A 27,493-nucleotide genomic window follows, 5' to 3' on the forward strand; every position below is an offset into this window, starting at 1 on the left:
TATAATATTTGTTATCTACATTAGGATTAACTATTCCAAATTTTAAACTTTCCTTTAAATACAGATTACTAGTGTTCACCCACAAATTTGTCCATGAGACAGTGTTAGGAATTGGAACTCCAATTAATGGGAGATTCAGACTTTCTCCTGATTTAGGCAACTGTGCACACACCCAACAGTCACTACGATTAAAAACATTAGTAACATTCTGCACTAATTTCAGGTATAAGTTCTGGTCCCAAGCTTGTGCGCCAGTTATCATATGAGTCCAAATTATGACCGACGCAATTTCATACGTAAGGGTCCTGAAGGTTCGATCCGCCATGTCTTCTCTGGCTCTGGTGCTTTCTTAATTCTTGAATAATGTATCCAAGCAGGTTGTTCTTTTATCTTCACTGCTGTAAAGGTGGTCAATAATATCTGGTACGGTCCGCTCCACTTCTCCTGTAGAGGATCTCCTGAAAAATTCTTAACATAAACCCAGTCTCCAGATCTGAAAGGGTGAATTGGATAATCCAAACCTCTGGCTCTTGTCCCTACTATTCTCTTATTTATCTCCTCCAACTGTTTTCCCAGATTGATCAGAAACTGTCGGAGATAGCCTTCTCCTACTTCCTGAAGACTCTCTCCTTTAAACTGGGACTGATATGGTCTTCCATACAAAATCTCAAATGGGATAAACTCTTCTTTTGACCGGGGTTTAGTTCGAATTCTTAATAGAGCCAGTGGCAATGCCTGGTACCAATATAAATTCGTTTCCTGACATATTTTACTAATTTGTTGTTTAATCAGATGGTTCATCTTTTCTACTTGCCCACTGGCCTGAGGCCTGTATGGAACATGTAGTTGCCAATCAATTTCTAATTTTTTGCTAATTTCTTGTAACAATTTGGCACTAAAGTGTGAACCCCGGTCGGAAGAAATTGCCGCTGGTACTCCAAAACGAGGTATTATTTCATTTAATAATATTTTAATCACCTGTCTTGCATTATTTATCCTACAAGGGAATGCTTCTGGCCAGCCTGAAAAAGTATCTGTTAACACCAACAAATATCGATAGCCCCCTTTTCTTGGTAACTCAGAAAAGTCTATTTGCCACTGCTGTCCTGGATAACTTCCTCTCCCAATTGTCCCTATTTGATTTCTGTTTTCAGTTTTAGGATTATTCTTAAGACATAACTGACATTGTTTTGTCACTAATTGAACCGTGGTGTATAGATTCCTTCCTACAATTTGTTTGTCTAAATATTTATACAAAGAATTGCTACCCCAATGAGTTTTATTATGTTCTTCCTGAACTAACTTCCAGAGCTGGTAATAGGGAATTACAATTCGACCATCAGGTATTTGAGCCCAACCCTCTTTATTTTCCTGTCCCTCTAGATCCTCAATCAATTTTGTATCCTCTTTTGAGTACCTAGGTTTAGATTTTTCAATTGTTAGTTTGCCATCAGGGATTAAGGACATGATTTGAGATTGTTCAGCTGCTCGTTTGGCTTCAAAATCAGCCAAATTATTTCCAGTTTCCTGATCAGAGTCACCTTGTTGATGTCCTTTACAGTACATAATAGCTACTTCTTCAGGTAGCTGAACAGCTTCCAGTAACTGTAAAATTTCTGTAGCATGTTTAATCTGTTTCCCTTGTGTATTCAAAAGTCCTCGTTCTTTCCAGATAGCACCATGTGCATGCACCACGTGCATGCACCACACCAAATGCATATTTAGAATCAGTCCAGATATTTATCCTTTTACCTTTAGCCAATTCCAGGGCTCTTGTTAATGCTATTATTTCTGCCTTCTGTGCAGAGGTGTTTGCAGGTAAAGGTTTAGCTTCTATTACCTGTGAAGTGGTGGTGACAGCATATCCTGCCTTTCGTTTGCCATTTTTCATAAAGCTGCTACCATCAGTAAACCAAGAATCAGCATCTTCCAGAGGGTTTTCTTTCAAGTCTGGTTGGCTCAAATATACAGCCTCTATGGTGGTCAAGCAGTCGTGGGTTAGTGGTTCTGTCGACTGTTCCTGCAAAAAGGATGCTGGATTCACAACATTAGTGACCACAATTTCTATATCATCCTGTTCTACAAGGGTGGCCTGGTATTTTAAGAAACGTGAAGGAGATAACCAGTGGGCTCCTTTCTGCTCCAGGACTGCCGATACTACATGGGACACTAGTACAGTAATCTTTTGTCCCAAGGTGAATTTGCGGGCCTCTTCAATATTCATGATTACTGCTGCCACAGCCCTTAGGCATCCGGGCCATCCTTTGCTCGCTTCATCCAGCTGTTTTGAAAAATACGCCACTGCCCTTCTGTATGGTCCTAGTTTCTGAGCAAGGACCCCCAAGGCTATTCCTTGTTTCTCATAGGAATATAGCCAAAATGGTTTAGTCACATCCGGAAGTCCCAGAGCTGGAGCTCTCATTAATTCTATCTTTAAATTTCTAAAAGCCTCCTCTGCTTTATCAGTCCAGTCCAAAGAAGGAGGGTTTCCCTTCAACAGTTCATAGAGTGGTCTTACCAGAACACCATAATCATGGATCCAAAGTCTGCACCATCCTGTCATTCCCAGGAATGTCCGGAGCTCCTTGATGGTTGACGGTCGTGGAGTCTGGCAAATGGCTTCTTTCCTGGCAGTTCCAAGTTCTCTCTGTCCTCCTGTTATTTCATATCCTAGGTAGGAAACTCGGGTTTGGATTAGTTGGGCTTTTTGTCTGGATACCCGATAACCATTCAGTCCCAGAAAATTTAATAATTCAACTGTCCACTGGATGCATTCTTCCTTTGTTTCTGTAGCAATTAACAGGTCATCCACATATTGTAACAGAGTCCCCGTCTGAGTAGGTGGCTTCCATGATTCTAATTCTCGTGCTAGCTGATTTCCAAAAATTGTTGGACTGTTTTTAAACCCCTGAGGTAATACTGTCCAAGTTAATTGAGTTTTTCTTCCTGTGTCAGGATTCTCCCATTCGAAAGCAAATAAATTTTGGCTTTCTTTGGCTAATGGTAAGCAAAAGAAAGCGTCCTTTAAATCCAGGATGGCAAACCATTTCTGATTTAATTTTAGTTTGGTCAATAACGTATATGGATTAGCCACCACAGGGTGGATGTCCTCCACTATTTTATTTATTGCCCTCAAATCTTGAACTAGCCTATAGCTTTTCCCATCTGCTTTCTTTACTGGTAAAATAGGAGTATTATACTCCGATTCACATTCCACTAATAACCCATATCTTAAAAATTTATCAATTATTTCTTTAATTCCCCTTCTATCTTGTATTCCTAGAGGATACTGTTTTATTCGAACTGGGCAGGCCCCCCTTTTTATTTCAATTTTAATAGGCAAAGCATTCTTTGCCTTACCTGGAATTTCTGATGCCCAAACTCCTGGATATACCTGATTGAGGATTTCTTCTACTTCGGGTGAACTGGATTTCTCGATTTCCTGTTGAATTAATGACACACTCATAGCTTCAATTAATTGGTCCTCTTTTACTTTTAGTTCTATTTCACCTCTTTTAAAGGTTATAATTGCCTCCAAATGTTCTAATAGATCTCTTCCCAATAATGATTTGGGTGAATTTGGCATATATAGAAATTTATGTACCCCAATTTGTTTTCCTATCTTGTATTTTAAAGGTTTTAGAAAGAATGCTTTTTCCTGACGGCCAGTAGCTCCCACAACCATTACAGACTCTTTTCCTTTTAATGTCAAATCTTGGTTCAAAACAGAATAAGTTGCCCCAGTATCTATAAGAAATTCCACTTCTTTCTCTGTGGCCCCTAGCCTAATTTTAACCAGTGGATCCGCTAGGGTAGATTCCCCAGGTCCCCGTCAATCTAATTCCAATTCGGTGGTCAATTGAGTCTGTTTTCCCTGCGGACATTCCCATTTCCAGTGTCCAAACCCTCTGCAGTTTGCACATTGATTCTGACTGAGGGGAGTTCTTTTATAACCCCCCTCTCTGCCTCGGCCACGACCTCTGCCTCTCATTCCCATTCCTCGGCCACGACCTCTCATTCCACTATATCCCTCATTCACTTGCCCCAGTGCTGCAATCGTAGCTGTTGTTACGACCTTTCCTAATTTCTTATCTTTAACTTGTTCTCTATTCCTGTATACTTTCCAAGACACTTCCAGCAACTTTTCCATATCCTTTATTTCAGTCACAGATAACTTTTGAAGCTTTCACCTGATATCCTCCGATGACTGCCCCACAAAGGAATTTGCAAGCTGTAATTTTCCTTCCTCTGAGGAAGGATCCAGTGTGGTGCATTTTCGCATAGCTCCTCTGAGCTTATCCAGAAACTCTGTCGGCGACTCCTTCGGCCCCTGTCTTACTTCAAACAGCACCGACCAATTTACCGCTTTAGGTACAGCATTTTCAAGCCCATATTTAATCCAATTCTGATATCTTTTCAAAGATGCATAATCTTCATCATCATCATAGTCCCAATTTGGAGCTGAGAGGGGAATATGATCTTCAACCCTCCCCTCTATCGCCCCTGCAGTAATCTGAGCATTTACCTGCGTACAAGCAGTTTTTATAACCAGTTGTTTTTCTGTCTCTGTTAATGCATCCAGGATTACATCTATATCTTTCCAGTCAGGATCCTGGCTTTTTACCAGTATCTCAAATTTCTTTGCTACCCCTATAGGGTCATTTCGATACTCTTTTGCAATTTGCTTCCAATTATCCAAATCCCCTAGAGAAAAATTCACTTTTATTTTGGTACGCCCCCCCGGTCCCATTGCTTCCCTCAGAGGAGCTTGCAGAACAGTCCTAGCTTTACTACGAACCCGGGAAGCAACAGGAGAGGAGGAAATTTGCTCTACACTTTGTTCTGGTTTTACGCTTTGTTCTTGTTTTACACTTTGTTTTGGTTTTACACTTTGTTCTTGTTTTACACTTTGTTCTTGTTTTACACTTTGTTCCTGCTCCTCATCTGAATCAGAGGACTCCTCCTCAATCCGAGGTGGTCTCTGCTCCGGTACTTTTGGGGAAACATAATCCTCTATTCTATCCTCAACCCTGTTATCCTCAGTTCGCTTCTTAAGTTTCAAACAAATTTCCCCAATATCACAACCAGAACAACATCTTTCCAATCTATTCCCTGCTTGCTTCCTTTCTCTTTCTAATGCTAAAACTAAAGGATCTGAAGGTGCTATATTAATTCCACATTCTTTTTGCCATTCTGGGTGATTTTGCAACGTGAAAAACATATCTGCATATATTACTTCATCCCATTTTCCCTGCCGCCTCAAAAACAACATTAATTGTAACAATGTATTATAGTTCAGAGTTCCATTTTTAGGCCATTTTTCCTGATCTTCCAAAATATACAAAGGCCACCATTGGTTACAGTATTTTATCAATGCTTTCTTATTTTCTGAGCCCCCAGGAGACCCTCCCAGTTCTTTCCAATGTGCCAAAATGCACCCTAAAGGACTCTTTTTCATAATCTCCTCACTCTGCTGATTTCCCATTATTAATCTCTCACTCACACACACACACAACCCCACAGACACACTCACACAGTTACAACACTTGAAACAGATACAGAGACTAAAATTCTATCAAACAGGCCACAATTAATAATACAGTTCACCGATACCCAAAACCACAAGACCAATATCAGCACTATAACAGGCCACAAACCAAACCGAATACCAAACACCTTTTAACCTTTTCTGCAAGACACCCCCTGTGTCTTGCAGGACCCAAACCACAGAAGCCCCCTGCTTCCTTTGGGTATATTCCAGTAAAATCCAAAACCTTTTCTGCAAGACACCCCCTGCGTCTTGCAGGACCCAAACCACAGAAGCCCCCTGCTTCTTGTGGGTGTATACCGAACGGACGCTAGCAGCCGGGTATACGCCTTTACCTACGAGATTTCTTATCTCGATTTACGGAAGGCTTCCAAACCATGCGTACGCTTACCAAACCAATTTACCAAACCAAACCAAACTGAGGTGCCCCTTGCACCTTACAGACTATATAAAAGAAAAGAATACCTTTTAGGAGATGGTCCTTGTCTGCTCCCGCAGCGATCCGAATGAGCCGAGGGGTCCCTCCGGGAAAAATTCCCGAGGGCCCTAGGGAGCCCTCTCCTCAGCGGGTCCTGCAGCCGAGCAGAGAGGGTCCCATCTGGGTCGCCAAATTGATTCGGAGAAAACTCCAGGAACAACTTGCCAACAAAGTTTTCAAGCTGACAAGCAGGTATTCTTTATTACGGCGCCGGGAGACACGGGGGATAACTCCACCTAGCGTGTATCTCCCTAATTGCCCCACAAGCTGTCCTTTTATAGCCCCTGGGCATACATACATATTTATGAGGCTACATATGGATTACATCATTTTCCAGAGAGTTCCCCGCATGCGTACAGAATTGTGGTGGTGGTCTCTGAGGGTCGTTTACTTCTTCCAACGATCTTCATCACTTCTGGCAGCCTTTGAAGCACGCGCAGTAGATGCTCATACCAGTTTAATTGGTTCGTTAGCACCAGAGACATAATAATCCTCCCATCCTCCTACTTATCTGTTAGTTCAACTGTAGCCCATCCTGGACACCTGCAGTTCCCAGATACCCCTTATCCCTGTGTCCTGTTTTTCTAGGCTGTTTTTTTCTTAAAGCTATGTCAACTATAACGATTTATCTTGTGAGAATTCTCAGTATGTTCTCTAGCTGCACTCTCTTTATATATTTTTCTCTATGTACCCTGCACCTGAGTAATTTTCCATTGCTACTGTTACAAAGCCATCAAACTTAACACTACTTAAAGCTACTTCTAAAGATTTCTATATACCATTTTGTAATTTCGTGCCCCCCCTTGTCTCAGAGTGCATCACCATACCTGACTTGGCCTTGCTGATCCTCATGTAACAGAATAATCATTTTGAGGAACTTGGGGGGACAACCTAATTGTTCTAAGATCAGCCACAGGCCTTTCCTGCTCACAGTGTCAAAAGCTTTGGTGAGGTCAACGAAAGTTACGTATAACCCCTTGTTCTGTTCTCTACACTTTTCTTGCAATTGTCTGAGAACAAATATCATGTCTGTGGTACTTCTATTAGCCCTGAAACCACACTGACTTTCAGGCAGAAGTTCTTCTGTGATAGCAGGTACTAGTCTGTTCAATAGTATTCTTGCAATAATTTTACCAGCAATGGAGATGCTATTTTTGATATGTTGCCAAAGCACTCGAGGAGAAGAATCTATACGTTGGTCTTCAAGCCTAGTTTGAAGGTTATCCTGAAAGCTGTCCCTCACTGCAGCTATTTGAAGATTATCAACATTGAGCCTCCTCCTCGGAATGCCGCCCCTCTTAGGTTTGGGCTTGAAGTGGAAATTAATTTTGCAACGCACAAGGCGGTGGTCTGTTTGGCATTCTGCACTAGGCATCACTCTGGTCTGGCAGACATCACGAATATTTCTCTGGCGCACTAAAACATAATCAATAAGGTGCCAATGTTTAGATCGAGGATGCATCCAGGTTGTCTTCCAGCTGTCTTTCTGCTGGAAGATAGTGTTGGTGATGGTAAGCTGTTGCTCTGCACAGAACTCTAGTAAGAGATGACCGTTATCATTGCAGCTGCCAACACCGTGCTTGCCTAGTACTCCTTTCCAGGCTTCAAAGTTCTTTCCTACTCGGGCGTTGAAGTCACCAAGGATTATGATCTTATCTTCTATAGGAACTTTCTGAGTGAGGTGACGCAGGTCGGAGTAGAATTTTTCTTTTTCTGCAGGGTCAGCTTGCAGAGTTGGAGCATATATGCTGAAAAGAACAACATGTTGCTTATTGTGTAGTGGAAGACGTAAGGAGATAATACGGTCGGAATGACCTATCGGCAAATTTTCAAGTTTAGAGATGATGGAGTTTTTAATCATGAAGCCAACTCCAGAAAGATGACTTTCAGTTTTGGGTTTGCCTGACCAGTAGAGTGTATAGCCAGCACCATGTTTTTTGAGGATACCTTCCTCATGAAGGCAAACTTCACTGAGTGCAGCGATATCGATGTTAAGACGTGACAATTCATGGGCAATTAGCGCAGAACGGCGCTCAGGACGCCCACTGTTCACTGTATCAAGCATGGTTCTGATGTTCCAACATGCGAGTGTCAATCTGGACACACCTTTGGAGGCAGGTGTATGCCTTTGTCTCTTTGTTTTTAATTGACCGCAATAGAAGATGCCCGTTGGCCGCGGCTAGCCAACCAGGTGGAGGGGGAGATGAGCTTTGGTTAGGCCACCTTTTCTAGGCCTCTCTCCATATGGAGCAAGCAGTGCTGTCCTTGAAAAAGGCTGCTTGGTTATTCAGGATGCTGCCGAACAAGACTGTCATCTCCTGGGTCAGACTTGAGCGACCAATGTCCTGAACCGCCTGCATGCAGGGTTGGGTCTGCGACTTCCAGTGCACCTTATCACCTGCCGTTTCGTCCCTCGCCTGTCGCTACAGGGCTTTGCAAGTGTGGGTAAACCCTTCGGGCCTGCGCAGTGGATTTATTTTAGGTGAGGCACAGCGTGCGCAGAACTGGCCTCACCCTTTACACCTGAGGTTTATCTGCCAGGGCCTAGCGAGCTTGGACGGTGACAGCAAAGTCCTCAGGTCGTAGGTTTAATTAGAGTATCCTTCTCTTAGATGGATGGCCTTACAGGGCTACACGAGCTCCATCTGCCCGGGTTTGAAGTTGGAGTTGTCCTTCTCCTAGGATGGTTGCCCGAAGGCTAGTGAGCCCATCCTGCCCATGGACACACTTTGTCTGACCCTTCATTTGAGACCTGACTGGCATGGGAGACCCTACCGGAAGCATAAGCCACCACCAGCATAACTCCCAACCTCACAAGGGCACGCAAGCTCTTTCCCCACGACAAGGGGGTGTCCGTGAAAGAGGGCCTTAGTTCTATGCTGTGCTTATTCTCATTTATCCTCTTTCGCTCCTAATAATTTTCACAGTGCTTCCTTCTCTAGTCTCTCTCCACTTAAGCTAAAGACTTTGTACTGTTTAAATTGACCCATTCCTTTGTGCCAAGGTCAAAATGGATTGGGGGGTGCTTTTGTTTGTACAAATGAGCTTATGTCTTATAGCAAAACCAAACAAAAAATAAAAATTCCAATTAAATGCAGAGCAGAGCTGTGAATAGCAATGGCCTGGTAATTGCTGTACCAACTTAGATGAAGGTATTACTTAGTGATTAAATGTCAATAGGTTTCATAAACAGCAAATGTCTTTAACCTGACATAAAGAAGGCCTCTCTGGAGGTCATTGTAAATACCAGATTTATTGTTCCTCAGTGGAGAATGTGCTGAAAATGGAAAGGGAAATGTCACTTTGGGGTTTTTGAGTGTCTTAGTAAAACAGAAAGGTTGTTGGTGCCTACAGTAAGAAGCTTTTAAATTCTTGAACTAACTGTTGATAAACCATATTTAAAACTTGGTAACCTCTTAACAAAATGTTAATTTCTCAGGTCAGACTATGATGACTGGAGACCAGCCCTGGCCAGCTTGCTTCAACCTATCCCATTTCCCAAGGAGTAAGTTTCCACTCAGTATTTACTAGGTTATTCTTGTTACTGTTGTTTTATGGTGAAATATAACATCAAGTAAAAATTGATGGTAATAGAAGCTTTGTGCCTCCAGTATTGATTTAAAATTGAAAGTTGATTTTGGCTGAGGCCGAGGGACATCTTCATCTTCCTCCCCCATTTCTCTTAAGATGATCCTGAAGAGAAAAATGGCTAACTGCAGACAAGCAGACAGTAAAGGAAGGAAAGCTGGTGTGGAGAAGAGCGAAGTGAGTGATTTAGTGGAGGAGGATGCTTTACTGGTGTCACAGAGACTCATATCATTCGTATTTTGCATTTAATGAAGAAGCTAACCTACAGATCAGCCAAGTTTCCTCGGAAACCTATTACTGAATAGTAGTGCTTATAAAATGCAGACCTCCGTGGACAAACATTACAACCTGTAATTGTACAATTTACTAGTTTATCACATCCCCTAATGAGCTGATGTCTTAAATCAGAGAGGTCTAATTCTCCATGCCAGGTTACCCAGGTTACAATGAGAACTTGGAGATAGGCAACAGAGACATTTACCTAAGTCAAAAGTGTGCCCTGAGGAAGGTGTAAACCATACCACAATGCAAAGCACTTCACAGAATGACTGTTGATTGCTTTATTAATGCATGATGTTAATTAGTTGTGACCACACCTTAATTGCACTGTAATTAAAGAATTCACCTGATTCTTCTAGGTAGCCAAAATTCTGTTTGTAATAATATAGCCCTGTTGTGAGTCTTCTACTTGCTTCTTTCCGATTCAAAGCTTTCACTGACATTAGTCTAAGCCTTAGACAGGACTCAGGAAAAACTACAAGATTTGTTCCAAATGATATTTTGTTTTTCATTCATTTACCCACCCCCCCAGCCCCAAATTAATGTAAGAAACTTTACCCGTTACCTGATCTTTTTGGAAGGATTATTAGTCTTGTCTTGTGTGCTGTAGTTGCTTAGCAAATCCTTTTATTATGTAGAAAGAACTGAGAAGTGGTTGTGTTTTGGTTTGCTTTGTTTTTTATTCATTTTTTTCCCTCTTTACTTCTCCCCTCCTTCTCCCAAATCCTCACACTTTTCTGTTTTAAATTTCAGGGCTCTTGCACACAAGAAATTCATAAAGTAAGTTTTTGGGGCTTGTTTGTTTTATTGAAGGAGGGTAATTACTTAAAATACTTGTACTAGTCAGTAATAGCAGTGGTACATTACTCAGTATTGTGTCTAATATTTTTTACCTGTGAGGGGCTGTAAGCACATTCTGTTAGTAATAAAAGGATGTAATTTTCTTTGTAATTTACTGTGACAGCAAGATCCCAAGGACTAAAGGCACTGGGTGCTGATAGGATTTACAAACATGTTTGTCTCTGAACATCTTTGAAAACTTTTCTAGGCTATTGTGAATATACGCTGTTCTTGGTAATCACTTTTAGACCTCACATTTCCTTCTTGTGGAAGTAGTTCAACTTGTTTCTCTCTGAAGTGCATGAATATATATTGTTTAAGGTGTAATCATAGAATAGTTAGGATTGGAAAGGACCTTAAGGGACACCTCACACTAAACCATGTCATCCAAGACTCCATCCAAACTGGCCATGAACACTGCCAGGGACGGAGCATTTACCACTTCTTTGGGCAACCTGTTCCAGTGCCTCACCACCCTCACAGTAAAGACCTGCTTCCTTATATCTAACCTGAACTTCCCCTGTTTAAGTTTGAACCTGTTACCCCTTGTCCTATCCCTACAGTCCCTAATGAAGAGTCCCTCTCCAGCAGCCTTACAGGCCTCCTTCAGATACTGGAAGGCTGCTATGAGGTCTCTACGCAGCCTTCTCTTCTCCAGCTTGAACAGTCCCAACTGTCTTAGCCTGTCTTCATACAGGAGGTGCTCCAGCCCCCTTAACCTTGTAGACCTCCTCTTATGTTGAGGATGCCAGAACTATACACAGTACTCCAAGTGAGGTCTCATGAGAGAAAAGGGGCAGGATCACCTCCTTCAACCTGCTGGTCACGGTCCTTTTGTTGCAGTCCAGGATATTGCTGGCTTTCTGGGCTACAAGCGCACACTGCCAGCTCATGTTAAGTTTCTCATCAACACCCCCAAGTCCTTCTCTGCCCAACATGTAGCTGTGCCTAGGATTCCTCCAACAGATGTGTAGGACCTTTCACTTGGCTTGCTTGAACTTCATGTGGTTGGCATTGGCCACCTGTCAATCATGTCAAGGTCCCTCTGGATAGCATCCCCTCCCTCCAGTGTATCAACTGAACCACACAGCTTAGCACTGTTAGCAAACTTGCTGAGGGCACACTCAATCCTACTGTCCATGTCACTGAAGACTTGAACAGCATCAGTCCCAACACTGATCCCTGATGGACACCACTCATTACCCGTCATTGGACATTGTGTGGGTATTGAGCCGGTGACTCCAACTCTCTCAGTGTGGCCATCCAGCCAATGTGACACTTGCATGAATACTGCAACCAGCAACTGCTTATTCTTGTCCTTTTAATTTTTTTTTTTCCCCAGGGAGATGAAATGTGTGATTCAGAGATTTGCAGAAGACCTGAGGCAAGAAGTGAGTCTATTGACAGGTTACACAGAGTATTGATTTGAGGAGTTGCAAGAACACTTGTTCAGAAGCTCTCTTCTCTAGTAGTTTGTTTCAAAACATGGTGTGGTTTTGCTGTGCTTAAGTCTGTTAGGGAGTAATAGCCACTCAGGGCACACAGTGTTAATATGGATGGTTTCTTGCCTTATGCGTAAACATGTGTTGTGACCTCATTGTCTGGCATCAGTTGAAGTCCTTGCTGTGCAGTAAACTGCAACCAGCAAGATTTTCCCATTCTGAATCTCTCAGAGCTTTTCATCTTCTGTACAAAACAAAAAAAAAAAAAAAAAAGGAAAGCAAAATCCGTGGATCCTTACAGCTTATGAAATAACAGGCTTTATTTAGCTGCTTTTCAGTTACATTGTGTGCAAATGGCCATAATTCCCATGAATTAGCAGGAGAAAGGGGGTGGGAGGTTATTCCAGAGTTTGAGGATTCCAGGTGAGAGAAAACGAGAGACAAATAGAGAACTCACAACTAGTTTATTATTATAGGAAAATACAGAGATAGTAAAGGATACAGCAAAGGATACTTCTGATGTTTGGTTATCTTACCAACCCCAAGGACCCTGTGAAGATGATCAGGAAACTAGCTCTGAGAATCATCATCGCAGTGCGATGTGGCAGGCTCAACCTTAGCGGGCATCCCCGCGGAGACAATGTTGACCTGGGTAGCATGAGGTTCTGCCTCCCCTGCATTGCACGAGGCTCAGGCTTTTATACTGACAAAAATGCACACTCATTGCAATGCAGGGGGCCAGCCTACATCAGAAGAAGTGGCTAGCAATATCTAGAAAAGTCTCCAAGGGTCGAGATTTTTCTGGGGAGTTCTAAAGTGGAACTTTTTGGGTAGGAACCAAAGCTGGACCTTCTGGAGAGCAGCCAAAGCAGGACTCTCCAGGGAGGAGCCAAAGCAGACAAACAGTAATTTTCTATCTTTGTGCGTTTTACCATGGACTATTATCTATTGTCCCTGACACAGAGGTGTTTTACTGGAAAGAGTGCGTAGCTGTAGCCTCATGGTGGCTGACTGCTTCATAGCTGCACGTGTAGTTTGTTCAACATTGTCAGCTGGAAAAAAACCTTAATTATGACTCCTCTATTAAACTGTGGAAACAGATACATTAATCTCCACAGTGGGCAAAATTTAGACTAATGGTAGCTCACTGGTGCCAGTTCTTCTGTGCAACTTCTGTCTTATGTATCCCTGTTAAATTTTCCTTGTGGATTTCCTGCACCCTGACTCTGGTCACATTTTATTATAGCAGGAGTAATAAGAATTTTTAATGACTGGAAAGAGCAAGCTGTTAGTCACTGCATTTGGTGTGCAGATCACATCAAAGTATAGACACACATGACGGGAGGATGGGGGAAAACTGGCAGAAGCTCAGAAATTTGAGTCTTTTTGTTTTGTTTTCATTTGTGGTTTGGTTTTGTTTCCTTTTGGGGGGATGTTGGTTTTTGTTTTGATTTTTCAAGTGGAAGTAGCTGTTCTAGATTACAGCAATTTTGTGTTTGATTTGTGTAAAGGGAATTAAAAAGGCCATGCAATGAGTGATGATACCACTTCCCTCCTTGTTTATACTGCAAAGATGGACTTTGTGAGTGGAGACTTGCCTGCAGCTCTGTAGATTGGAATATTAACCATGAATTTCTAACAGTCCCTGGTTTTGTAGTGACTTCTTTTGGCCAAGCGTGGGAGATACTGGTGCTTACTGGCAGGAACTGTAACCTTCTCAATGTCTTCACTTTTTGACAGGTCCACTCATGCTTGCTGAGTGTGCGGGCTGGCAAGGATGGCTGGTTCCAGCTCTACAGCCCTGGAGGAGTGGCCTGTGATGATGATGGAGAGCTGTTTGCCAGTATGGTATGTGTCTGCAAATTGTGAGTTTAGTAACTTCTTTGTAGTAAGTAGCTAATGCATACTTGGCAATAAGAAGACTTACTTGTTTTTGTCAAAAATTCATCAAAATCATGGTTCTGCCAACCACAAGTGTTCACCAGGAAATCTAAATCTTTGTATTGCCAAATCCATTGAACTTCCTTGCAGTCACAATTTGGTTAACATGTTAGCTTTCTCTTGAACTTGGTGTGTTTTTTTCACTGATAGTGTAATGCACAGAACCATGCATGTATATATGTGTGTGCATATGCATTTATGTATTTTTGTATTTATAAATACATGTGTTTGTGTGTCTGTATGTGTGTCTCAGAATATGGAATACTGGGAGACAGGGGAGACAGACTGTTCTGCACATCCACACCTATAGTTTTCATTTATAGGCTACCCTGAAATTTAGAAACAAGAGTAATATTGAATTAATCAAAGAATAGATAGATAGACAGATAGATGATAGATAGATTGACAGATAGATATAAAAAAATTGTTAGCAGTTTCTCTGCCCAATTACATTAGAAACCAGCATTCCATTTCCCATAGTTCTTTTGTAACTCTTAGAAAGACTAGACAGAAAATAACAAGTTTTAATCACTGATGCTGCCACTGTCTTCCCCTGCAGCCTGAGTCAGGTCGCATAGGTCTCACTGTGAATTAATTCTCCATATAGAAAATAAGATGGTAATTATATTAATTCCTTTCCCTGGTAAGGGGAATAACATTTTTTGAATGTTAGTAATTTTAAAATGGGTGTTGGGTGTACAGTGAAGTGACTTTCAGGGGGACCTACATTTTGTGCATCTCCCCCATGCTGAACATTTTGGGACATAAAGAACATGCATGTCTGTTTATACACTTAAATCCAGATGGATCAGAAACCTTTGAAACAGACAGTGGACAAAGACTGTTCACAAAAGGTTTCATCCCTTTTCATTGATGTCCTGGTTCTGTGTCTTTTATGTTTGGAAACAAAACTTCTTCAGAACTATATAATTTCTCCTGAGAGCTTTTGTGGTCCAGGATACTTATGAACATCAGGAGATGGCATGCATGAGAGCACAATGCTAACATACATCGATATGCAGTACTCTGTGCCCTTTGCAAGGACGTTGATAAACACTTAAAGAGCTGCTAACTGCTAACCTTAAAGTTTGAAAAACATCCTGTTCAGACACGGGCCTTGCATTAAGTGGTATTGTCAGTATTTTCCATCACTCAAGAAAACCTAAAAAGCTTAATGATAACTGCATGAAATTAAATCCTTCTTGGCTTGAAGCTTACTGTTTTTAAAGGCCACCTGAACTCATGGATGCTTAAGAAAAAAAGATTTTGTGTTTTTTTTCTAAAGGTCTTGATGGCAGTGAAGCCATGAGGAAGATGAATTGCATTGTAGCACACGATCTGCATAGAACTGACCCCACCATGGCGTGCTTGCGATATTTTCAGCAGTATTGAACATAGTCCAGGCAATACCATGAACCAGGGGAACCACAGAATGTGTTTACAAGCTTATTGTAAAGTAGCGCTAATGTTGAGTCTACATAATGGAGCTCTTACTGCCAAGGTCATTGGAAATTACAAATTCTCACAGTGCTCTGTCAGGAAGCTGTCTGGGCCATAAAATAGGACTTTAGCTAGGAAACTGAAATTCTCTGCAGCTAATCTCTAAGGCTTTTAAATGGGAAAGAATATTGCCAACATCTTTTGTGAGAAGAGACTCTTACGTTTGATTTGTATAAGTGGCTTTGTATTTCTGCCATAGGTGTTACTATGTGATATCATCCAATGCTTTCTGGAGCCTAGGAGTCTGTGGGACACTTTTGTTAGCTAGTGGACTCAAGAGTTTTACTCAGGCAGTGTTCTCAGCATTTCTTTCCTTTCAGGGAAAACTGAAAACTGAGCAAAAGGGAAAGCAAGATAATGACCCAAGAGCATGTAAAAGCACATGAAATAATCTCTGACTTAGGGCTCAGGACTGCTTTCTTAAGACATTCCTTCCTTTCCCAGTCAGTTCCTGTCTGTTCATTCTGAACAGGTGATTTTGTCTGTCACCACCCTTTAACTGATGTTAGTGAATCAGCCAGCAGATTGCCAGCACCACTGCTTTTTACCTAGACATCCAGCCCACACAGCCCTTGTTCACCAGCTGGCATTTCCAGAGAAACTGAACCGAAAACAAAATCTCCTGTGGTTCCCCTAGGGGTGGGTTCATCATGTTACTAGGGATGGGGGCAATTGCACAGCTGCTCTGATGTTTCCTGGAGAGACTATATCAGGCCTCTGGGCTGTCAGCTGAGCTCCTTCATGGAGGAAAACTACCTGCTCCCTTAGATCTCACTAGGCATCACTTCCAATAAAGCTGTTAAGAGACTGCAGCCATAATCATAATGAGGGACCCCTTTTCTTTAGGTTTGTCACAAATACTTATATTTGTTTGAGTGCCTAACAGCATCCCTTCCAGAGGTATATGTGTTTCTTAGGCTTATACCTCTAATTTTAGCTCTGTTTCTCAAATAGGTTCATATTTTAATGGGATCCTGCTATAAAACAAAGAAGTTCCTGCTTTCACTGGCTGAAAATAAATTAGGACCTTGTGTGCTACTGGCCTTGAGGGGTAACCAGACAATGGTAGAGGTAAGCCCTAAACATATGTGGTCATATTTTATGAGCAGTATTCAGATTCAGTTTCACACTGTCTTTCCTGGAATTAGGTCTAGTGGAACTAGAGAAGCCATGTTCAGGTTTGTGTCATATCAAACACCAGAAGTTGTGTTACTCTTCATTAAGTGAAATGGAATATTGTTGTTCTGCAGGTGTCAGTGCGAATTACATGAAATGTGGGTGCAGGAATTTTTGGAGAGAGATTGCTCTACTTCAGTTGGAGAGGCTAAGATGAGAAATAAATGGCTATGATGATGTAGGCTGTGGAGGGGGGTCAGAACTCAGAACTGCAAGGCTTTTCCATGACTAAATACCTAATGCTTGTCTTGCCACCTGCAAAATGAGCAGTGCATTTACAAAATCTTATTTACTTACATTAATAAACATTTTTTTGTGCTTATGATTGTTTATTTTTGTTGCACTAGTAGTTTATACATAATTTTTCTGGGTTTCTTTAAAGATGTTTCTTGATAAATGCCATACATGGAAATAGAGGATGGTTAAATAGGTGGAAGGAGTTACAGTTTTTCCTTAAGTTATATCTGTGCGTGCTAATTTAATCCAGTAAATAAAAGTGTGTTGCGTGAATTTGAATATAATGTTGTTTGATTTTTTTCATTAAAAATAATTAGAATGATGGAGGGAATAATAGCTTTGCATTTTAATTGCAACGGCATGATGTGTAGCTGAAAATGCAGGGCAGCATGAGGGGGGGCAGCTTGTGTCCGAAGCCCATGCAACCCACTAGAATCATTCCCTAGTGTCTAACTTGCTCCTGGCAGCCCCTTGCTCAGGGGTGATTCAGGCATATTCCCAATGAGATGGAGGGTGTCCTGGCCACAGCAGCAAGCTCCCAGCATCACCTTCTCTGAGAGCCTCCCTGACCTTTCCTCATTCTGCCTCATAGACAGGATACACTTCACCTGCATTCTGCTTGCCCAGAAACCCCAGCACTTAGGGACAGAAAATCCAGCACTTAGGGAACTGCTTGGCTCTGCTGCTCATGTGTAATATCCCAAGTGTGCCAGTCTGCAGTCTTGTCAGTGTACCTGGGAAATACTGGATCGATTGTACCTGTTCTGAAGCAGGCTGTGACATGAATCCATCTTCCAGGACTGACACAAAGTAATTGCACCTCTCAGTCAGAAGGAATGAGCACTAATGGAAGACAGGATAGATAGGCTGACTTTCAGACATCAGAGTTCATTCTTTACAAATAAAAATTGGTTTCTTGTGTTGGAAGGTCAGCAAAGGTTGCTATGATCCTCTAATCTAGTCTGCATAATGTGTGCTCTAAGAACTTATCCAAGTAATTTAAACTAGCATGCCCAGTGTAATTAGGATGTTTGGAAGAAACTGAATCTAAGTACTGCAGTGATCACTCTTCTTTCATTCTGCTGCTAGATTTTGTGTTTGATGCTGGAATACAACATCATTGATAATAACGACACCCATCTCCAGATCATCTCTACCCTGGAAAGCACGGACATGGGAAAGAGAATGTATGAACAGCTGTGTGACAGGCAGAGGGAGTTAAAAGAGCTGGTATGTCACCCTGCATGCAGTATTGCCATAGCACATTGTGGTCTGTCCTCTCCAGAAATGGCGATACAAAAGAAAGACAAGCAGGGTATGAAATTCCCAGTTAACAACAGAATGGGAGCAGTATTTGGAGGATTTTACTGTGAATATATATACTGTGATATTTACTCATGTCTAATCCCGTACTATGTTTATGAATGATATTTAATAACCTGCTTAGACTCTGTGTGAAAGAATAAAGGTGAAATCCTGCTGTCTTAAGATCTTAAAAGTCAGCTTGTCAAATTCTGCCACCTTTTGACATATGAGTAGCAAATGGTTCTAGTCCTGCCCAGCTTTGACATTCACAGCAGTCCACTGAGATGGTCTTTTAGGTCTGGTTCTTAGAACTAGAGCCTATGAGAGAAAGATCTCCCCCCCCCCCCCGATGATAAGATCTTCAGGTTGAAGATAGATGTGCTTTCATTAGCACTTTTTCCACCTATGCAAACATACCCACAATCTTTATCTTCCCTCTTTCACATTTATATTTGTCGTCTTTAACCCCTGCTCCCACCCTGAAAAATATATGCTTTTTTTGAAGGTGTTTCTTAACAAATGGTTTTATCAGCTGTGCAGTCTCAACCCCTTTGCTATCTTAGTCCAGCATTTTAAGGCTGTTTCGTTTAAAGTGAATGTAACCACATAATGGCAGGCTGAATCAGGCAAAATGCTGACCCATGGCACGAAGACCACTAACTGCAGTTAGTGGATGTCCCCTGGGTAGCAACAGGCCTGCATCTAGCACACTCAGGAAAACATCTGTCAGTGCAGAAAGAGCAGGGACAAGGTGGAAGGGTTGACAGGGAGCTTTGAAATTAGAGCAGGGTTCACCCTAGTGAAGAGCTTGCTGTACTTCAGGCGGTCTGAAGCCTAGAAAGGCACCTTGTTTGAACAAAATATCTTCTCTTTTACAGCAAAGAAAAGGTGGTCCCACAAGGTTAACACTGCCATCCAAGTCCACAGTAAGTTAATCACATCAATAGAAAAACAAGCTTTATCTTGCCATATTTAAACACTTGGTTTATGTTTGCCATGTGGCACAGTGGTTTTGGTCAGTCAAGAGGGGAGCCATGCCACTTGCTCTGTCACCATAACTGGAGTTTACACAAGTAAGGGCATAATTCTGCTCTTGGGTCTGTGTGGCAGTTTCAAACACAGGTCCAAGCATCAGGCTGTCAAGTTTATACTGGTGTGCAGATTTGGAATGGTAGATTTGAGGGAAGAATTTTGCATTAAAAAACAGACTTCACAATGTCCAGTTCTGGGTCTTAGACATGAAAGTCTGAAAGAGACCCATCATTATTGCGCTTAAGCCTGGTGTAAAACCAGACTAACTTCACTGAGGCCAAGTAATGATCCTGAATATGGTTTTGATTTAGAACTTGCAGTGGAATCTTCGTTAAGTTAAAAGGCCTACTGAAGCCATTGTGTCTTGCAAAGATACACACACAAAGAAAAATTTTGTCCTAATGTCTGGATAAATTTTTCCCCAGGTATGTGAAGCAACACTGCCACAAGAGCCCAGCTGCTTGCCAAACAAACAGAAACTTCTCTGTGTGGTTCTCTATTACTCCAAACAAGTCTTATAATTGTGCAACTCCCTCTGGTTAACAGTATCGGTGACACCACTGCAGATTGCAGGCTGAGGAGTCAATAATCTTGCTCATCAATCTCTTGTTTGCTTTCAGGATGCAGACCTGGCCCGCTTGCTAAGCTCGGGATCTTTTGGAAATTTGGAAAACCTCAGCCTAGCCTTTACCGATGTGACAAGTGCTTGTGCTGAGCACCTCATTAAACTGCCTTCACTCAAGCAGCTGAACCTGTGGTCAACTCAGATAAGTGCTTTGCAGACTGAAACTCAGAGCAGGAATTAGATAACTAATTCTGAAATTTCACGTTACATCAGCACAAGAAGAGTGTGTGAAGAGGCTTGCTTAGAATGAGTTTGGTTTTGTGCTATTTTTACAGGGCCTTTCTATGGTCTAGCTCATCTTGGAGGCTGATTTTTCTTTTCTACCTTTTTTTATTTTTTAAATTTTATTTTATTTATAATTATGAAAGAGTTTCTGCTTGGGTTGAATGTTCCAATTAGGCATTGTTGATACTGTGTACTCTGCAGTACACGTGCTGCTGTTTGTCTGAGAAGTGCTTATGCTTTCACCCATTTGGGATGAAAAAAATGGACCTGTGCAGCTCATCTGGTCAAGTAAAACAGTCTGTGCAGTGCAAGCAGTGAATTGCTCTGAATGCTGATCAACCAGAATTTCTTTAAAAACAACAGCAACAAAAAGAAACTCAAACAATGAATAAGTAGAAGGAAACTATAATGAGAATGGGGTTATTTTCTAAGCAAAAAGAAGCCAAGTTAACTTAATAAATTGTTCAGTTGTTAATTGAAAGAGCTTTTAAAATTAATTTTTTTTCTACATTTCCCTTCTGGTTTTGGTCTCTGAGGTTCTCCACTGAACAGGTTTTCCCCATTTTCTGTTAGCACCTGTTTGTAGTGCTCGCTGGAAATATGTTTATTCTCAGCACAACCACAAAAAGCAGCATTTTTTTTCCACTCAAATGTCATGTAAATAATCTTGTTTTGTTTTCCTAGCTACTTTTGTATCCTAGAGATTTCCTCTTTTTGTGTGGGGAATATGAAATACAATCTGTTTGCTTGCTTGTTTTAAGACTGTCTTGTATATCTTCCAGATTTGTTCTAGCAATGTAACTTTTGGATTTGAAAACTTTTATGCTTCTTACTCAAACTGAGTTTGATTTCACTGGACAAAGAGCCTGATTTTTTTATAATTTTTTTTATTTAGTATTAAAAAAAAAAAGAAGACAGTTTAGATTCCATTTATTTTGTGATATCCTGGTTTCCATTAGGCTAGAATTTAGAAACAGCAGAAACTAAGTGGGTCAGTAGAACAATTACCAACCAATAGTACATTGTTCTTGAGACCAACATAGCTAATTAATACCACATATTATGCTCTTGTTTTGTGATGTGGTTGGGAACTGGCTGAGACCATCATAACCATCTTGTATAGCTTGAGTGGGACTGCTCTCATACAAAGTCCAGGCTTCAAAGGCACCATTCTAATTAAATGGTGGCCTGCTGTTAAGTGTGCCCAAGTCACTTAATTTTTCTGTTTCCCATCTGCAAAATGGGGATAAAACTATTTGCTTTCTCTTCTGTCATTTGAGACTACGGAAAACAATCAAAGTGTGGCTTTGAGGGCTCATCTGTGAATCTCATTTCAATGTGCCCTGTTTGCACTGAGCTACTTGCACATATTTGTGCATTGTTTAAAAACTCTGCTTGTGCCCCACAGTTTGGAGATGCAGGGCTGCGGCTTCTCTCTGAACACCTTACGATGCTGCAAGTGCTCAACCTCTGTGAGACTCCTGTCACGGATGCTGGGCTGCTGGCTCTTAGTTGTAAGTGACCAAAATAAGCTACAGAAGAAAATGACATGGGTTCGGAGGAATTCACATGGTTTCAGACAGCTGCCACAGCTCTGCTTCTGCAAAGATTTAGAACAGGCTATGGTTGTGTTTGGGTTTAAACTTCCCTCCTCCCTGCCCACTCAAGTGGCTGTTAATCTGCAAGCAGGGGAAACAGGAGGGTGATCTGAGCCCAATGATGCTCAGTGGCCTTCTGTGGGCTTTGCTGTCCCAGACAGTACTCTGGCTTCTGCCTCTGACTTTACCAGTGGCACTTGTCTTGATCTCACATAGTGACCTGTTGCCCTGGGACGTCCCAGCTTTTTTTCATGCACACTGTCCCCTTGCTTGGGTGGGAGTCTGACCTTGTGATGGAGGAGGGGAAGATTGCAAAACCATGTAGCAACATATTATTGAGTTTAGCAACTGTGAGCAGCAGGTTTCATACCCTCTCTGGCATTTTTTTTTGTTCCCTCTTTTTGGGGGGGAGGTGAAACTCTCTATTCTTAATTTAAATAGGGTGAGGCAGAGTGGAGCCATCTAAGCAGCATTCAGGATTCCCCCATGCACTGAGAGCTGCTCAACATGCCAGAATGAAACTCTTTTCTGCATCCAACAGTGTATTATAAACCAATCCTGTTGGATTTTCAGGGCTCCTTTAATAGGCTTGATCCTACACAGACATGCCAGACAGGCCAGTAGTTATGGCTTATCTTAGGAAACTATTCTGATAAGTACTGGATCCTAAAATTGAAATGGGGGGAGGGAGGGGAAAGGGAGGACTGCTAGGTCAGCATGGCCCCTCTGTGCACCATGCAGAGCACTGAGAACGGGCACTATTCGGAATAATGTGCAGGAAACTGATTATGAGAAGTTGACTAAACTCCTTTGAAGTCAGTGGACTTAAGCATATGCTTAATGGCCCTTCCTAAATAGGGACTTTTTCCTGGATGAGGGCCCAAACAGCTGTTTATCCATTTGTACTTCTATATTTTACACTATTCAGCTTTTTCCTGAGTGTACTGCACAGTCACGTCTTGTTTATGCTTTGACCTACCGTAAGCTTGATATTTTAAGAAAATGCAGCATGATGATAAATATCTGTGTTTTCTCTTTTAGCCATGAAGAGCCTGTGTAGTTTAAATATGAACAGCACCAAACTTTCAGCAGATACCTACGAAGATCTCAAGGTATTTCTGAATTGCATCCACTAAAGCTGAAAAGTAGGTGATCCAGGAGGACTTGCAGATTTAGCAAGTGCATGGTGGTAGTGTCTAGGGCAGAGAGAGCTTGCTCCATGGAGAAGATAGCATGAAAGTCATCTGAAGATGATGAACTGGATTATTTTGGGGAAATAATTACTCAAAACAGCATTGTGAGGTTGCTGGCTTTGATGGACTGTTGTGGTTTAAGCCCAGCCAGCAACTCAGCCACATAGCCACTTGCTCACTCCCCCCCTCCCCCACTCCTGGAGGGATGGGAAGGAGAACCAAAGAATGTAACCTCCACGGGTTGAGATAAGAACAGTCCAGTAACTAAGTCATAACACAAACCACTACTGCTGCCACCAGTAATAATAATGATAAGGGAAATAACAAGGGAAGAGAATACAACCGCTCACCACCTGCCAACCGATACCCAGCCCAAACTGAGCAGTGATCTAGCCCTTCCAGGTAACTGCCCCCAGTTTATATACTGGGCATGACGTGCTGTGGTATGGAATACCTCTTTGGTTAGTTTGGGTTAGGTGTCCTGTCTCTGCTTCCTCCTGGCTTCCCCTCATCCCTGGCAGAGCATGAGACTGAGAAAGTCCTTGGTCAGAGTAAACATTACTGAGCAGCAACCAAAAACATCAGTGATATCAGCACTGTTCCCAGGCTGAAAGTCAAAACCACAGCACTGCACCAGCTACTAAAAAGGAGGAAAATGACTGCTACTGCTGAACCCAGGACATGGACTCAGGAAACATTTCATATGCTAAATAGATGAGTATGAGATGGAATCAGAAACTGAATCTTTTTGCCAGTGCTATCAACAGTAAAGGTTTCATAAGTAGGAGCATACTGGTTGTTTCTGATGAGTATACAGAGACAGGTAAAATCTAGTGCAGACCTCCAGAGCCGTGTCCTGCACTGTTAACAAGACAAAAAGTAATGTGGCTGAACAGCATTACAGAGTCATGATTCAGAATGCCAAGGGAGAATTAAAAGCATTGGGGAAGGTGCAATTTTCTCTTTGACACCTCTTGGGCTGGAATTGGGCTTTAAATAGGAATGCCTGTGCTAATGCTCAGTTCCCGAGTTTGACGTGTGAGACTTATACTTTGAATTTACAACTGCTTTGGTAAAATGGTGTAAAGCACTAGAATGTAGCTGTGGGAGGGGAGCATTCCAGATGGTTTCAAAGACTGCCTGAGATGCGTTGGCTTTCATGACTTCACATGAACTTTGTCTTCACACTAGGGTTGTGTGAGTCACATCTCCCAAAGTCTTACCTTATAAACTCAAGGGCTCAAGATGAAACTCAACATTATATTATCTTGTGTGCTGAAACCTTAGATTGTGCCAGGCTTGTAGCCTTGGGTTGAGTTTCGAACTTGAGGCAAGTCCTGAAGCTGCTCTGCTTTCAAAATTCACTGCAAACATCTCTCTGGTTCTGGCTGTGGAGACAGGGCTCCCCTGGGGACTCAGTTGCAATGCTGCTAGCATGGATTTTTCAAGATCAAGTCTTCAAAACTTGTGTCGCAATTGTATATGCAAAGAAGTTGCTTTTGGAATTAACAGCTGGCTTGCAGATGGGTTCACACGATGGAGCTTGTGTCAGGCCTGAAGTATTTACAGGCAGTCAAGGTCAATGCTGTATTTGGCCCAGGGCTCTGAAATCAAATCTATTGAAAGGCTCCCCCACTCCTACCCCTGGAGCCCCTTTGCCACTAAGTTCATACTGAAACTCATATTTTCCTAACTGGTTTCCTCTGCTCTGGTATTGCATTAACAGTCCTTAGTAGCAACACAAGAAAGTTACTTGCCAGGGCAAACAGCAAAACTGGCTGTGAGCAAAGTCCCAATGATTGCAGAGAATTAAAAAAAAAAAAAAAAAAAAGATGAGGAAATAGGCATGTGTCACTTTCCCCCCCCCCTCAATTGAGACTTATCTTAATGGCCATTTTTTTAGAGCTCTGTGTGTGTTTAAAAGGAGGGTAATAGTTTCCCTGGGGCACATGGGTGTAGGTCTGTTGGGAGCAGCTTAGACTTCAAAGAATGCATTTTTTATAAAAATCTCTCCTTCTTCTCCCCTTGGTCTGCGAGAGCATTTGGGGCACATGCCAGTGATGACATTTCCTTTCAGCTCCATCCCCCATCCCACTAAACATACTTGCACACACACACAGACACCCACATATGTAACAGGCCAGCTGAACCAGACAATAAACTCACACGCATTATTGAAGTCATTATTGCCTAACTGAAAAATTATTTGCTGGTGGTGTCTGTAAGATTATGACTAGCTCTTATCAAAATATGCATGCACATAAATCAAGGAGTGAGGTAATAATGACTCCTAGAAACTTCTAACTCCTCAAGTATGCCCTAGCCTAATTAAACATGTTTATTTTTTCTGAGAGAATTAGCCATATGATTATGGTCACAGAGCATAGAAATGGAATCCATGAGTAGGAATACTACAAACAGCCAACTGCTATCTGCCTCATGCAGGGTAATTCAGGAGCAATATGTCCAAATGCAGTGGAGTTATGGAAAGGAGACCACAAAGACACCAAAAGTTGCTAACACTCTCAATTTTTTTTTTAAGTCAAGCACTGACTGAGTGTAGAGGCTGAAGAAGGAATGTGGGGTTGTCTGCTGCAGTTTGAGTCCACTGCCTTCATAGATGGAGTTTGACAAAAAAATTTCCTAATTTTCATGGAATTATAGAATCACAGACTGGTTTGGGTTGGAAGTGATTAAAGCTCATCCAGTTCCAACCCCCTGGGCAGGGACACTTTTCAATAGACCAGGATGCTTAAAGCCAAATTTTGCTAAGCATTTGTATAAACAGCAAAGATTTTTATTTTTTTAATGAAGGCTCCACACTGTGTCCCTTTGTTAACACCTGTATGCTCCAGCTCACTGCTGAGCTCAGCACTGGTACTCTGCAGGGCCGAGGGTGTAGTGCATCTCCCTGAAGTTTGTGGCCAATAGATCAATCCTCCCAGGTTGCTGATAGTACGGATTTTACAGGAACTTTTTTCCTGACTCCTGACCATGTCATTAATTCTGCCCTTTTCCTACCCTCCTGCACAGGCGAAACTACCCAATCTGAAAGAAGTGGATGTCCGCTACACCGAAGCATGGTGAACTCTCCCTGCCTCTGACTCTTCTCTTTTGCTTCTCATGGGAAGAAAAAGATTTTTAAGACAGAGAAAAACAAACCGGAAAATAACTTTTGGCTAATCCCTGTAGAGCAGTGAATCCTGGGACTTGGTGGCAGGAGTCATGGTTGTGGGGGAGAGGAGTGCTGATATGTGTCGGGGGGGATGGGGCAAGCCTGAACCCTGCTGTATTCTTTCAGCTTTGTGATTTCAGAATCCACATAATTTACACTGGAAAGAAAAGAAAAAAAAAAGACTTTGTAGCAGCAAGAGGATTATAAAGAGAAAAAAACACCTTTGAATTTTATTTGCCTTTGTGTTTTATGTCATGTGGAGAAAAATAAAAGAATAATTCATTTGTCATTATTTGCCTGGGTTTCCTTGGCTGGCACCCAGCCAGTCAAAACTCCCCTGTCACCAATTTTGCTCTGGAAAATCCAACTTACAGAAATCTCAAGAGAAAAAAAACAAAACCAATATGATTTTCACCTTCCCCCGTATCCTTGCAGTTGTTATGCAAAGTAATTTTGTTGTTCATAAGATTTACATAATGCACCTATTTAAGAAAATAGTTCACAGGTCTGGGACCCGTCTTCTGTTTATGAATTGTTATTTCTTTTACCCTTTTTTTCATATAGTACTGTATGAACTACTTTACTGTCTTATTTTATATTTTTTAAACAAATTGTCCTCCTTGAAGAATTGCCTCTCAATAACACATACTGTATTATACACCCTTTATGTCATGACATTCATTGCATTGTCTTTTTGATTTCAAAATGCCTCAACTGTTATCAAATAGGAAGGAAAATATCTCTCAAGGGGTATGGTTGTTGGGGGAGGAGTGCAGGGATTAATAAAAGTCACATTTCCTTCTGAAGCCTGAAAGCTTTCTTTAGTCTTTTAAACCATGTCAGGTTTAAATATGGGAGATGGGGGCAAGATGATGTTCATTTTGCCAGTGGGGTATTCACCTAACTCTGTATACTTTACAAGTTGCCTCTGCTGTTTTCTGTTTATATCCAACATTTCAGAAAGAGAAAAAAACGCTCTCTCTCCATATTGTGCATCAGCTTATTCTGTTCCCCTCCCTGTTCTGTGCATGCATTGTTCTGCATATTCGTCTGGGGAGACTGAAGAAATAGCGTTGTTGCTGATCCAATAGCTCTGACGTGTCTGTAAATGTGACTGCTATATTTTTCAAATTCCACAATTGCTTAGAAGATGATTTTTTTAATAACTGTGGTTTCTTTTATGTCTACGCTGTTGACTTTTTTCATAATGAGCCTTCATTGTACAAAGCTGCTTATTTAAAAACCAAAACAAAACAGAAAGATGTTTTTCCTGTTTAACACCTTTATTTTATTCTTCAGCACCTCAAGGTT

At 41.7% G+C, this 27,493-nt stretch overlaps 1 protein-coding gene across 1 annotated transcript; it reads left to right on the plus strand.

The window, feature by feature from the left end:
- Positions 1 to 9,465: 9,465 nt before the first annotated feature.
- On the plus strand, positions 9,466 to 26,454 carry LOC133213466 (C-Maf-inducing protein-like; the record flags this gene model as incomplete). Its single annotated transcript, XM_061355681.1, has 11 exons — positions 9,466 to 9,531; positions 10,647 to 10,673; positions 12,076 to 12,124; positions 13,916 to 14,023; positions 16,571 to 16,687; positions 18,119 to 18,259; positions 19,213 to 19,260; positions 19,987 to 20,130; positions 21,622 to 21,730; positions 22,856 to 22,926; positions 26,041 to 26,454. Coding segments are annotated over 11 exons (934 nt in total), but the record flags the coding sequence as incomplete, so codon positions are not given.
- Positions 26,455 to 27,493: the final 1,039 nt, after the last annotated feature.

The sequence above is a fragment of the Neopsephotus bourkii genome, unplaced genomic scaffold, assembly GCF_033783945.1.
Source record: "Neopsephotus bourkii isolate Nb327-2 ecotype Australia unplaced genomic scaffold, CSIRO-AGI_Nbou_v1 NB_828, whole genome shotgun sequence".
Classification (NCBI taxonomy): Eukaryota; Metazoa; Chordata; class Aves; order Psittaciformes; family Psittacidae; genus Neopsephotus; species Neopsephotus bourkii.